At 36.8% G+C, this 14,125-nt stretch overlaps 1 protein-coding gene across 2 annotated transcripts; it reads right to left on the reverse strand.

The window, feature by feature from the left end:
- Positions 1-2,988: 2,988 nt before the first annotated feature.
- Positions 2,989-14,125, reverse strand: LOC139980959 (uncharacterized). 2 transcript variants are annotated; one of them, XM_071993029.1, is made up of 6 exons: positions 12,365-12,399; positions 11,941-12,014; positions 10,580-10,705; positions 8,083-8,231; positions 5,687-5,814; positions 2,989-5,056 (listed from the first exon to the last, which is right to left on the reverse strand). In XM_071993029.1, exons 2-6 carry the CDS (start codon positions 11,993-11,995, stop codon positions 4,921-4,923), a joined length of 594 nt encoding a protein of 197 aa, XP_071849130.1. In that variant the 5' UTR covers positions 11,996-12,014; positions 12,365-12,399; the 3' UTR covers positions 2,989-4,920. The 2 variants fall into 2 exon arrangements, with proteins under 2 accessions (XP_071849130.1, XP_071849129.1); XM_071993028.1 differs by lacking the exon at positions 12,365-12,399 and adding an exon at positions 13,999-14,125 and having other exon boundaries at positions 2,990-5,056.

A 14,125-nucleotide genomic window follows, 5' to 3' on the forward strand; every position in this document is an offset into this window, starting at 1 on the left:
GTGATTTGTTACACTAATTTAACACTTAAATTATGACAGACTTTACGTATATTTGTTTTGATTGACATAATGGGGAATTCTAGCAGCTACAACGAGGCTACCATACACCGAATCTTAATAATTTATACATCTAACCATACCTGAAATCCAATAGCTATTAATGAAAAGTGCTAGTAATATTTCTACTTCGTTATTTCGTCCTCAAGATATGCAACACAAATATAATATGCTCCTGCCGCCTCTGGAATGTTCCTTTTAAGGCTAAATCGATTAAATTTCTTCGAATCCGGATCTTATATCCCGATATGTTAATATTAATCCAACCAACTCAACCAAAAATTGTGATTTTAACTTTATGACAGTAGCATATCACAATATGGATAACATCTCATACTATTTGTTATGCCAAGTCCAACTTCTTTCCTTGGTGAGGGTTTAGTGGTAGATAAAACACTGCCGGGGAAGTATATAAACGTTACCTATTCTGCAGAGACTCGCATGTACATGTGTAGCCACACCCTTTTAGAGGTTTACATTCACCCCCCCCCCCACCCCTTCGGCCCTATACATCCACCCAGTCTCTCCTCATTACCTCCCTTATTATGAATTCTGATCTGCCCAGAGCTTTGGAGGAATATACTCTTATTCAAAATGTAAGTAAATTGGGCCATCTACCTATAATGAGAAATACTGTTCGTTGTGGTTAAGATTTGCCTGTCGACAGTTTTGCGACGATTGATTCGTATTGCACCTCAAAAGACTATACTGTATATGATGAACTGTAGAGACCTTATAGTGTTATACACCTAAACAATGTAAATGCTGGGTGTGCGTCATTGCATCTTTTGGCGCCGCTTTCCAATTATTTTTAATTTTCGCGCATGCGTTTTAGATGGAATATCTTCTTTTTTTCAGAGAAATAAAGAGTTCTTATAAATATGAAGAAAAGGGCTAGTTATATTTTACATAAAAAAAATGTTAGTTAATCGAAGGTTGTGCCATTATTGTGAAGTTCCATTTCAATTGGTGTTCTGGTAGGAGGCATGTAGGCACAACTGAGGACAATAAAGTTGGCTAGTCATGTCTCGTTATTTATAGGAGAGTGACGTAAGGGATTAAAGATAATATGGAATTTCTTTTGCCCTTCCCCCTCCCTCTCTCTCTCTCTCCTCGCTTCCTGTCCTTCCTTCCTCTGCTCCCTTCCCTTCCTACCTTACCCTCCCCCCCCCCCAAAAAAAGAAAACACTAGACAATGTTGAAATCGCTTAAGTATGTTGACTATATTAGACTGGGAGCCCAAGGGCCATGAGCTAAATCGAACGAGCTTTCAATATCTGGGTGCAATATAGAAAGTCACTTTTTCTATATGTTTCATTGATGTTTTCTGTTCTCTTTTAATATAACAATTTAATTTTTCTCGTTTTAATTTGTAAGGGACCAGACTCGAAAAGTTATCTTACTTCTGGGTCCCGCTGCCTCATTGCTTTAACTATGAATTAACAAATGTACATCTTTGTGATTTAATGGCAGCAATAAACGAAACGAAATGAAATACACAGATATGCATGTATTCTTGTCGTGGATCATGTGCATCGTGTGGACCTGGGGAGTCTCTAATATGGTCAGATATAAACCCACGTATGAATGAACAATTAGTGTACTGCAGAGTGCCACACTACTTATATACCGCGCACACTATCCGCTGTGTTGACTGTCTGCATGTTGGCTGCATGATATTGCGCATACGTTCCGATTGGTACCTTTAATGTTTCAGTAATACCCCAGGGGGCATCTCCCTACCCCCCCCCCTTCAGAGGGCACTTTATAGATGCAGCAGGTGTCCTAGTTAGAAATTCCATGTTACTCTATACAATATATGCGCTTGTACTCTGCTTTTACATCGTTTGCTTCGGGTCAAGGCCCTGAGTTCCCGGTCTTCGTGGACTAGATGAGCGAGGGTTATACATACAATGTTAAACCTTACATGAAATATTTCTGCCAAGTGTGGTATATCATATTTACGTAAAAAATTATTGAAAATGTATGCAGCCAAATGTGCGAAACAGGTTTGGTGCCATCATATAACAACAGAAAAGTGTGTAATGCTACTGTGTATACTGTTCGTACACACACTACACTGCATATAGTCTGAGACTGAGAATGATATCAGACAAGCACTGTAGAACCAACAATACTACTATCTATTTCCTTTGTTGAGCGTTCCAGTTTAATATTTATACTCTAATTATTACATGTCATCTACACAAAGCAACTCAATAGTCTCTTCAATTCTCGTGGTTTGCTCTTTCCTTTTAATGACGATTTCATCGAAGTTTACGATCTTGAAACCAGCATTAAGACGGTCATGTTGATTAATAGCTTGCGTTAATTAAAACTGCTTCGTTTCAAAGCGAAAAAAAAAAACATTAATTCATCTATATTAGGCTAGATGATGCAACAGATATGCTTTCAAGAAGAAGATTTACCCGTGCATCGTCAAGTGCATCTTTACATGTAATAGAAAGCTAATATGTGAACTACTATAACCACCATTAATGATAACACAAAATGGCAGTGAGAAACACAACAGTACGTGTTTGAATGTTGTAAGTTGCGTTGTATTGCAGCTGTGTACTATATAACCATAAAATATTCAAATATAATATATGATACTCCTTCATCTTACTATAGACATATATGTGAATAAAACCACTGGACTCATATTCCCACAACTTGCGTGGCAGCAATAAACGAAACGAAATGAAATACACAGATATATATTATTGTCGTGGATTATGTGCATCGTGTGGACCTGGGGACTCTGCGTGCAATGGGTTCTGGGCTTATCTGCAGTGGCGTAGCTACGGGGGGGGGGGCCAGGGGGGCCGGGGCCCCCCATGAAATCGGCTGGCCCCCCCACTGGCCCCCCCCCCCCACTGGGAATGGGGTAAAAAAAAATTGTAAAAAAAAAAAATTGTAAAAAAAAAAAAAAAAACAACTCATCAGTGGGATTCACTAATATTTTTTGTTCAATAATTTGGGAAATAGAGTTACACAATTTTCTCGTCTGCATCTGGCAGAATAAGAATAATACAATATCTGTAGTAATCATGAGAATGGTCATACAGCATGTTAGCTAATTAGCTAACAGCTAATTAGCACCGAGCCACCAATGTGACCATTACCGAACATCGATGCGTGTTAGTCTTCCATCCCCTTCCTCTAATGCTATTTAAGTCCACATGTGGGCATTTCCTGCAAACCTACCGGTAGCCCACAGGGGTTTGAGTTGGGAGAAAGGCCTTGACACCTTGAAACAACAAATGATGCCAACCATAGGCGTACGAGGCGGGGGGTGCAGGGGGGCAGACTGCCCCCTAAATTTCCAGAGGACAAGAAATTCTGGCAAAGGTCCTGAAAAATTCGGGCAGCCTTAGAGGAGAAATATATATATATATATATATATATATATATATATATATATATATATATATATATATATATATATATATATATAAATATGCAGTAGCTTGCCCGAATCTTTTTCAAATTTTTGCCCGACAATTCCATGATTTTCTTTATTTAGCATCATGATGCCCGAATATTTCCGTGTAACACCACCGTAAGCGCAGTTCATCTGGGCTACCACGCTTTTTGCACGATCAATTTTTTTCTTCTAACTAGTCAATTGTATACCTGGACCAAGGGCGGCGGAACCGGGGGGGCACAGGGGGCACGTGCCCCTCCCCCACTTTTCCTCAGGTTAGAAATGTGCCTTTTTTCTACATAAAACTTGAGGTGCCTCAAGTTAGCAAGAGGCCAGGGAACCAGAATGAACACTCGGGAAGGGCCGTTTCCGGCCATCTGAGGGTTTGTTAAACCAAAAATTTTCTAAACGCACGCTCCGCGCCAACCGATGGTGGCGCTCCGCTCAGATAGTCGTGCATACAACTTTGCAAATCCTGGCTACGCCCCTGACTTTTAATGAATTTATCTGGGTCAAACTCAAAGCTATTTCGAATGGAATAAATTGTTAAGATATTAACAAGAAATAAACTCTAATTCGGAAGATTCCTACATTAGCAACTAGCATGATTTCACCTCATTTTGTCTCAATAGAAAACTTGTTCGTTGTTTCCCAATTTGCACATTGGATATTGCAGTGATAGTATTCATATTTTCCTTGAAGGGGGGGGGGGGCTTGATGGAGTGATTTGTATACGCAAATAAGATAATACAATAAGAGTTATAAAGGGTACTAAATATAAGGCTACATCAATCCAATCGAATTTCTGCAAAGTGCCCTTTGATGTCGGTGCCCCCCCCCCCCCCAGATTAAAAGTGCTTCCGCCGCCCTTGTTCGCATCCCTTATACTGGAGGATATAAAGTGGAACTTTTGGGATAAGGTGGTTAAATTCTGAAATAAGAAACAAGACGCTGAAGAGGAAAGTCAAAATTTCAGATATAAAAATATCGTAAATTTGAGGAAAATGACTCGGGATATATGTCGAGATATGTATATGTGTGACCCATTGGCTTGTCAACTCTTTAACGCAACTTGGTATAGGGATGTACGGTATCTCAATGAGTAAAATAACCATAATGTTACCTGCCCCACCCCACCCCCCACTCATGTGTGTCGTTGTACCGTTGTACCTGTGCGGCTATGTTCCTGCGTCTATTTACAAGTGGTCTAATATTTTGAGTATAAACCTGTTCTATTTCACACTGTAGAGGTACAGTAGGCTACACTCCTCTAGTCAAAATATCCATTAAATTACAAATCTCCCAAATGATTCCTTAGTGACGTCGAAGTCCGAGGCGTGCAGTTCAAGACAAAACATGTTCAAAACGCTTATTGAAAATTATTCTGAGGACTAAATCTCCTCATTGCCTCTAAAGTTGAATAAGTTCATCAGTCATTTTGGCTTTCTATGGCACAGGACGCAGTAATTGTCCTTACATTGTTTATCGTTCAGTATCCATTCTTCGTTATTATAATCAGCTGCAACGCAATCCTGGTTTACGGCCCGGTGGTTGTTCAATCGATCATTACTAGGTGGAGAGAAATAGAGAGAGGTGGAGAGAGAGAAGAAAGAAAGTAAGAACTTTTTAATTTTTTTAATTTTTAAATTAAAGACAAGGGAACTTCATAACTGTAGGCCTAAGGGTTAAAAAGAAGATGCCGAAGTACAATATATATGACACTTATATAGGTAACGTACACGATGCTGAAAGCAAAGTGCATGACATCGGAGGGTTATTATGCATGATGCTTAATTAGATGCAGTGACTAATTTGCATATTGGCCCACAATAAATTATGGTTACCCTCACAATTCACGGATATTTGCATCAATGCCTACGGTAGTATTTATATCCGTGATGGATACAAAAAAAAATAATTCGGAATGGCAAATCTGTAAATACTACTTCAGCATGCAAACGATTGTCATCGGAAGGGTTGTAGCAAGAAGGTGCAGTGTGCCGAAATATAGAAGTGTTAATGATTTGATAACATTTTTATTAACATTTGTCCACGTCTAATATGGAACGCCGTTATTTATATTGAGGATTTTCATTGAAATCCTCAATATAATTAACTATTCTGATCATCGAATTACTTATACGATCACAACAACAATAGTATGGGCATATTAAGCATTCTACAGCAATTAAAAAGTACCGCTTGTTCCGCTGTAATGGCCGACCATTCAACCACTGGAAATTCTCAGTAGAATTCCGCACGATTCCCAACCATACGCGCTTGCAGGATGAAGACGTTCCACGTGCATTGAGCATTTCCAAGGTGTCCTGAAAGTTGTTGGTAAGGAAAAGAAACATTCGACTAGAACTATACAAGCACAAATAAATAGAAAGAAGCCTTAAAAGACCAGTCCAGTGATAAATGTATTTGTAACGTAAGAATGAGAAAATTATTATTATTATTATTATTATTATTATTATTATTATTATTATTATTATTATTATGATGATGATGATGATGATGATGATGATGATGATGATGATGATGATGATGATGATGATGATGATGATGATGATGATGATGATGATGATGATGATGATGATGATGATGATGATGATGATGATGATGATGATGATGATGATGATGATGATGATGATGATGATGATGATGATGATGATGATGATGATGATGATGATGATGATGATGATGATGATGATGATGATGATGATGATGATGATGATGATGATGATGATGATGATGATGATGATGATGATGATGATGATGATGATTATTATTATTATTATTATTATTATTATCGCTATGTAATTTGTATTCACGGCCCTATATTGCGACGTCGAGGTGCCAACAGTTAATGATTGATATGTTCGGTTCCAGAGTGAACTTGAAACAAACAGATGTGCTAGTATATTATATACGTTCCTTCACAAATTGGCTGCAAGACTTGCATCAAATTCCCTACTTTGAAAAACTTTGAAATGTACCAAACTACACCATATTCAATTATATTATGTTAACTTTACATCTTCTTGAAAGCAGGAACAGTTAGACAACTGTATCAAATCCAAGTAACCATGCCAAATAAAACATAGTTTACTGCGGGGGGGGGGGGGGTGGCAACATTACATTTTATGATTTTCTTTACAATTATGTTTGAGCTATTTTAACATCGTTCAATTAAGCCACCTTTTATGGTATTTTCATGATGGAAAAAATGTAGGCCGTATTTCATTTGTATCATGTATCATTTGTATTTCATGTATTATGGCATGAGGTCAAATTTCAGAGTTCAGAGGTCAAAGTTCTAATACCATACATTGCAGTTTTGACAGAACACGTATACCAAAATATCAAAATGGCCAAAACCTCTGTAGAATATCAGACACTACAAGTTAACAGCTCGTTAATGAATTTAAAACGCATATAAGCAAAGTAATCAAAGGTCAAAAGTCGAATTTGGAAAGATATATATGAGAAAGCAAGTTTCGCAATCTATTCCTTAAAGGATTGGTTCAGTTGTCATACATGTTTATGTTATATGAAAGAGGAAAATAAAAGAAACACAATAAAAAGAACAAAACTGTTCAAATGTGTTTTTTGGATAAAGAGATATTCAAGTCTAAAGTTTTATCAGATTGTGTAGAAACTGCTGAAATCTGACTAGCTGTGATGTCACATCCTCACATTCATGAAAAGTCTTTGTTTTTTCTCTAAATATTTTGTGAGATTTCTTGACTTTCAACCAAAAGATATGTCAGGAGATCTCATATTTGTCAAAGGAAGTATTTGAGATTAAACATCTGAAGAATTTTTGATTATAATATTTTCAAATGTGTTAAAAAATGTAAATAATTTTTAAAGAAATGTTAAGGAAGTGAGGATGTGACATCACACCCTCACAGTAAGTCTTTCTTCACCAGTCGTTTTCAAAGAAATTTGATATCTTCAAAGTGTCATATCTCCTTAACAGAGCATGCTATCATGGTAGTTTCTTCACTGTTCTTTTGGTCTTTTTGTGCTCTTTCATACAAAATAGACATGTCAAACACCTGAACCAATCCTTTAACCGTAATGTCGATGGAGACAAACTTGGGTGTGTATGTGCATGGACATACATTGTAGTGCCCGTGTGACTAATGACATCATGGTTTGGAAGTCAAATGTCAAATAACCAAAAGCAGCATTGTGGATATTTCGCCTACAAATGAAAAACTGTCAGTTAACAGCTCTTAAACGCACAACTCCAAAGATCACGTGATCAAAGGTCAACGGTCAAATCAGTGCGAACAATCGTTTTGCGAACTACACTTTAACTGTCAGGCAGATGGATTTCAAACTTGAATACTTACCTAAAATGACAAGTTGCCCGGAGCCTTCAAGCCCATTTGGGGATCTCAGACTCTCTCTGCTATTAAATAGCGCATTGGGTCTAATCAATGTAAATCAGCAAAGTTCGCTTGGTCATAGCAGGTGAAAGGTCAATTAATTTTACTAGCTAGAAGTAATGATTTCAAAACCGTCAAATACTCATATTTGGGGATTCATGAATTGACTACTCGTTTGTTTTCTTTTCTTACCAGTAAAGTTTGCGCTGAACTCGAGACCGCAATATCCACTCCCAACTGTTCTTGACAAACTTTCCGAGATTGGTTGAAAGTTTGTTTACTTCTTAAGAGCTTGTAATTCATTCCAATCGGGAAAAGATTGGTGGTCAAAACGTTCGAATCTTGAAAAAGAAGAAACAAACTACCGTTAGTTTAACTGCGTAAAACTCTGTGGGAGTGGACTTTCGGCTTAACGTATTACGAAATAAAAAAAGTGGATTTGTATGCAAGAGGTACCTCCCAGTCGAATTGTTCACTACATGACAATGAAGGGCTAGGTGTCGTTCCTATATAGTACCAGAATACTGTGTAGGCTGGTCTGGCTAGGCTAGGCTGGCTAGGCGTCACAATATCCCACACACTATATGAACAACAAACTACGGACACAGTTTTGTCATCAGTGTGTCTATATATTGAATTTCAAACTTTAGTGTATCATATAGTCTAAAACATGACATGTCTTGAACGGTAATTGCCAAATACTTATTTTGTATTGGTTTGTATTCATTTTTATTTTATTTTATTTTATTATTTATCTTCTTCTGGGGGAAGGGGGAGGGGAGAGAGCTTTTTGTGCAGTGAAACTGCAATTCATTTTGAATGGCAACATTAAATGATCTTTTTTGAAAACACAATTACTATGTAGGTATTATACTGATATCAGCCATGTTTCAATTGTTTTACATTCTCATGTGGAGCCATCATCCTGAACACATAATGAATTCAAAATTAATCTAGTCTTTCTCACTTACCTATTCCATTTTACCACAGACCGTCAAGCAGGCTAGATAAATCTGCTCAGAATGCGCGCATATCCTGCAGTTATTTCGGAATAACATCATTTTTATATTAACCAAGGGCGTAGGAACCGGGGGACTAGGGGCGCCAGCCCCCCCCCCCAGTGAAAAATATGGGAGGGCGGAAGTATCATTCCGCCCCCCCCCCCCCGCTTCGCAAGTCAGAAAACCCTTTTTCATTTCCAAATGAGACCAAAATCTCATTTGGAGCACCAAATTGCATCTAAGGCCAGGTGAAAATGCAAAATTATTTACAAAATGGAGTGGGTGATGAAGTGTGCTATATTGCACCAATCTGAGGCCACCTGGAAATGCAAAAAAAATCCAAAGGGGAGGAGGACACCCCCTCCCCTTAGACCCCTCCCCCAGGCCGGCCATCAGTCTTCAGCCCCCACTCAAAAGGACCTTTCTACGCCACTGATATTAACCGTGATGGTTCTTGTTCAAGTTGTTGGGATTTTTTTTAAATTATAGAGAGATATATAGAGAGATAACACGTTCGACATACAACCAGCACATTTTTTTTTTTATATTCTGCAAATGTTACTGTATATAGCAACATAGCCCATATACTTGCACTTAGCGTTGTCATGTATTATGCTCACACGAGTCAAGGACATTTATATTTAGCTAAAAGATCAATAATTTCAAAACAGATATTAACTCAAAGTTTAACACATAATAGAAATATCATTTTCATCATTCTCATTAGTAACCATGGAAATGTTTTGTTCCGTAACAAAACTAAACGGCGGTGGATATGGCATATAGTTCAGTTCACCTGAAACGAGCAGGTATACTTATTAAATCCTCCAGCAAAGACAAGTGACTAAAATCGATAAGTCTCGAAACCACAAAATTTATAGACTGTAGAACGACTTGTAAGACATGAGTGACGTGCATCTTAGATTCAAATGAGAACCGCATGGACGAAAATGTGAAGGTCACCCCCCCCCCCCCCAAACGCACATACATACACGCCTGTGTGTTTTACATTCAGACCGAGAACCCTATTGTTTCTTCCATTGTTCAAATCCACGTATTTCTAACCTTAACAATTCCCATTAACAATATAATTCTTCGAGGACTTGATGATTCTTTAGAAATCACTTCCGAGGACCTGGAATTCTTTTGTTCAAGTCCTCGGTCAGATTACAAACTAAGTGCACACACACACACACACACACCTCCCTCACCCATATAAAACACCAACATGCACGAACACAATTTTTTTTTTTTTTAATTGTATTAGCTACTTGCAACCGATGACATTTCCCTTTATTCTAACTCTTTCAGAGCTGCCAAATCCTTGGAAGTACATTTTTCAGTATATTTCAAACCTTAAAACCTGCATGTTGTCTACAAGGCTTGTGTTTTGGCAATTCCGAAACAAAACTCAGTGAATCATGATTTATAAAGAATAAATGAATGAATAGCCTACACATACAGTGGCGTATATGATTTAAGCCTTTTGTCCCCCACACATTTATAAATTTGAAAAAAAGCTTTACCCACGCCGGCAGCCTATAGGGCCACCCTATTGAACAATAATGCAAACTACTAAATTGAAGGCTACGTTTTAAACAGGGACAGAATTCGAACATAATTTTTCTTTTTATATAGTTGAAATTGAGACTGATAAAATTCGTTTGAAAAGTAAAATACATAAATACCTTTGGTCCAATCCATTTCGGATAATCCTCCGATGAGGAATGACGTACAACTCTCTGGATCCTGTTCATCTATGATCCACTGTAAGGATCCATCTACGTAGGCTTGGCTCTTGTAACAAACTTTAGCTGTGATGATAAGGAAACCTCAAAATATATGACAACTATATGTAAATACCCCTTTACTAGTAAAGGGGTAATGATAGCTATCATTTATATTAGTACTATTATTACCATTATTTAATAGTAGGCCAAAAAACTGACTTAAATACGTTTTCTTTATAACCCACCCACCCCCCTTCCCCAACCCCCCCCCCCAATCCAATTCCACCCCATACCATGGCTATATATAGGTCCATCAGCTCGCCTAAAGACGTAATCCAGTATTACTTATACTTTGAGAAGTTTTTTTTTTATGTTAAACTACTCTCATGTTAATCTGTTCTTTTTTATGTTAATCTGTTCACATGTTAATCTCTTATGTTTATGTTTATGTGATATTTTTCATATTAATCTGTTATTTTTTTATGTTAATCTGTTCTCATGTTAATCTGTTATGTTTTATGATAATCTGTTCTCATGTTAATGTAATGTAATGTAAATAAAATCTTATAGCGCACTACGCGCGATGCATCTGTGCGCTTTACAATCTAGAAAATACAATGCCATAAAACAATAAAAAGAAAAAAAACAGAAAATACATATTACCATCTACAGAAATATACAGGAATATGAGATCGAAAAACTATTAAAAGTACTGGTGAAGCGAAAAGCGATAAAACAGATTGACTACAAAATCTACAATTTGAATGCAAAAAAGTTAAAAATCCAATTGAAGTTAGAACCTAAAAACCAACACGACAGAACAACAAAAAGCAGATATAAACAGGAATATGAGATCGAAAAACTAATAAAAGCACTGGAGAAGCGTAAAGCGATAACGCAGAATGACTACAAAATCTAAAATTTGAATGCTAAAAAGTAAAAATTCCAAGTTAAGATAGAACCTAAAAACCAACGTTAATCTGTTAGTTTGTATGTTAATCTGTTCTCATGATAATCTGTTATTTTTCAACTTTCTGTTTATTGTGCTCTGTTTAGTTAAATAATGCCGACAGATATTTACGAGACCTTTTGTTTATTTTTTTCGAAAATGCAATCAGCGCGCCTTAACCCACAACTTCAACCCATCCATCCCCTTCCCTTGCTCACCAACTTCCCGTAGCCCGGTTTCACACTTAACATGCAATTGTCTTGTATATGCATGGTCACATAGTGTGATATGAAAAGTAATGTGTTTTAGCACACACTTTAACCGGTGAATTGTGCCAAAGCTGCAACAACAACAAAATATGAAAACTTACCCTGCGATATTACAATTGTTGTAATCAATATGGCACCTAGTTTAAGTTGAAACATGTTTGCTCCGACCCTCTATCTGTTGATGTAATATATCCGTAACAATATAAACAATAAATTAGACAGTTTTTTTAACAAATAACACACGTTTTAATATTTCAAGCAAAATTCTTCTTTATTGATTTTCTTTCTCTTCGCTTTCATATGTGTCTTCCTTCTTCACGAAAACAATCATGTTGACTTGTAAGCTAGGTTTCTGAATCTAATTTCAAGTTCTGTATATTGCAACCACAGTTTAAAAGACATGGTAACTGTTTATGTTACTGTAAATGGTCTATATCTGGTGGAAACTAGCTGCATCGGTTTAGATCAGATCTTATAACCGAAAACTTTCAAGATTTCACAAAAGATTAGACAATAATGCATTACATGATTGTATCACAATATTCAGGGGGAAAACTGTATTGCTCGTTCTGCGCTAGTAAGACAAGCTTGTGAACCGCAAAGCCATTTGCCAAAGTACCCCAAACGATTCATTGATAGGCATTGTTATTGTGCTGCACGGTTATAAGAAGGCAATTTGAGCGATGTTTAGCAGCCACTGAAGAAAACAGACCCGTATATATAAGACTATATCTGAGAGTTTGACCAATGTGTTTCTCCGTATTAGGTATATTACGTGAGCCAAATAATATACTCCTTAATATTCCTCTAATTATATCTATGATCTTCATATTAATTTAAACATCTCTGCATGTTGTATATTGTATAGTTTCATCACAATTAGAAACAATGAAATTCATGATACTCGCAATCAAATTGGAATAGGCAACTTCAGCATGGAAATTTAAGCGCATGCTCAGAGCGATGTCGCGTTTGAATGGTTGAGTTGAGAAGATTCACAGTATATGGTATAAAACTTCAGGATATATCCGAAAGCAAGAGAACTTCTTATATGAACAAAAGAACACACTTTCCAATCCACACATCCTTGCACAAAGTATAAAACCTTTTCCTATGGATGCGAGGATATGTGATGTGGAAAATTGGGCTCTGGGACAGAATTTTAATATTGACGGAAAGCGCAATATAAACAAATGAGTATGAACAATGTTTTGTAAATAGGTAATACCGTTTTCAAGATATATAAAACTTGGAATCATGCCAACTGACGTGTCTAGCATGTTACCGATGACGTCAGTTCATCGGTCGAGGCCTATAGTAAATGTTATTGTTATTCAAATTGTTGACAAATTCTAACAACTCTAACAACCAAAACTGTTATTTTAACTTCTTACAAGTATATCATGGATGATTATTATCACTATTTGTAAGGTAGTTCAGTAGCAAATTTGATTGATGAGCCTCGGGTGATATTAAATTGTAATTTTGTTTCAAAATTTAAGTTAAAACACTATGGATGCAGAAATGCAATAAAGCTGGGCTTGTCTATAGCAGCAGTGTCCATAAAAAATATAATTATTGAAATATTGAGAGAGCGTAAGGGAAAACGATGTCTTAAACTATTCCACTGTTTCCTTTTCCAGGCACTAAATGTACAATACGTTAACAGTAGCATGTAAATATCACATGTAGGCCTATGTGTACACACTTAATCTCTGTTCTATTATAATATCTATAATCGTTTTTTTTACATGCTGGAAATAAATAAATAAATGAAATATAATATAATATTATCGAAATCAACTTTGTGCATTTAGTCATCCATTAGTTATCACTTATTCCTCATTTGATCAAAAGATGACAAATCTCTTAATCTATAATTCTTCCTAAAATCACGAAACATGCATTGATGAAGTAAAGGAAAAGATATGAAATGAGCAAAAAATCGTTTAACCAATAGTGCACGTAAACGGTTACATAAATTCGTATTTAAAAGTAATCTCACCCTTGGACGCCTTTAATTTAAGCCCCGCGCCACCCCACGACCGGTCCACCCGCACCCCCACTCCCACCCCACCCCGCCCACCTCAACCCCAAAAAGTTCCCCTTATACCCTATCCATTGTTGCAACAACAAAAACTATAGAAACTATACTTTACCTATGTGAAATACTCCGAGTCGTGATTGTGTTTTGTCTGTAAACAGCTATGATGAGAGAACATGGATTGGTTGTTTCACCGCAAATGCAGAAAGAAATGATTTGACTGTATAGTCCATGAAAGGAGT

The sequence above is a fragment of the Apostichopus japonicus genome, chromosome 15, assembly GCF_037975245.1.
Source record: "Apostichopus japonicus isolate 1M-3 chromosome 15, ASM3797524v1, whole genome shotgun sequence".
Taxonomy (NCBI): Eukaryota; Metazoa; Echinodermata; class Holothuroidea; order Aspidochirotida; family Stichopodidae; genus Apostichopus; species Apostichopus japonicus.

What these genes read in the sequence shown, in the direction of transcription:
- LOC139980959 (XM_071993029.1), bottom strand. Translation starts at nt 11,995, where the DNA reads ATGTTTCAACTTAAACTAGGTGCCATATTGATTACAACAATTGTAATA. An exon ending in CGAAATGGATTGGACCAAAG is followed by an intron (nt 8,232 to 10,579) that starts GTATTTATGTAT and finishes TTCTTTTTCAAG; the next exon opens with ATTCGAACGTTTTGACCACC. An exon ending in CCATTACAGCGGAACAAGCG is followed by an intron (nt 5,057 to 5,686) that starts GTACTTTTTAAT and finishes CTCTCCACCTAG; the next exon opens with TAATGATCGATTGAACAACC.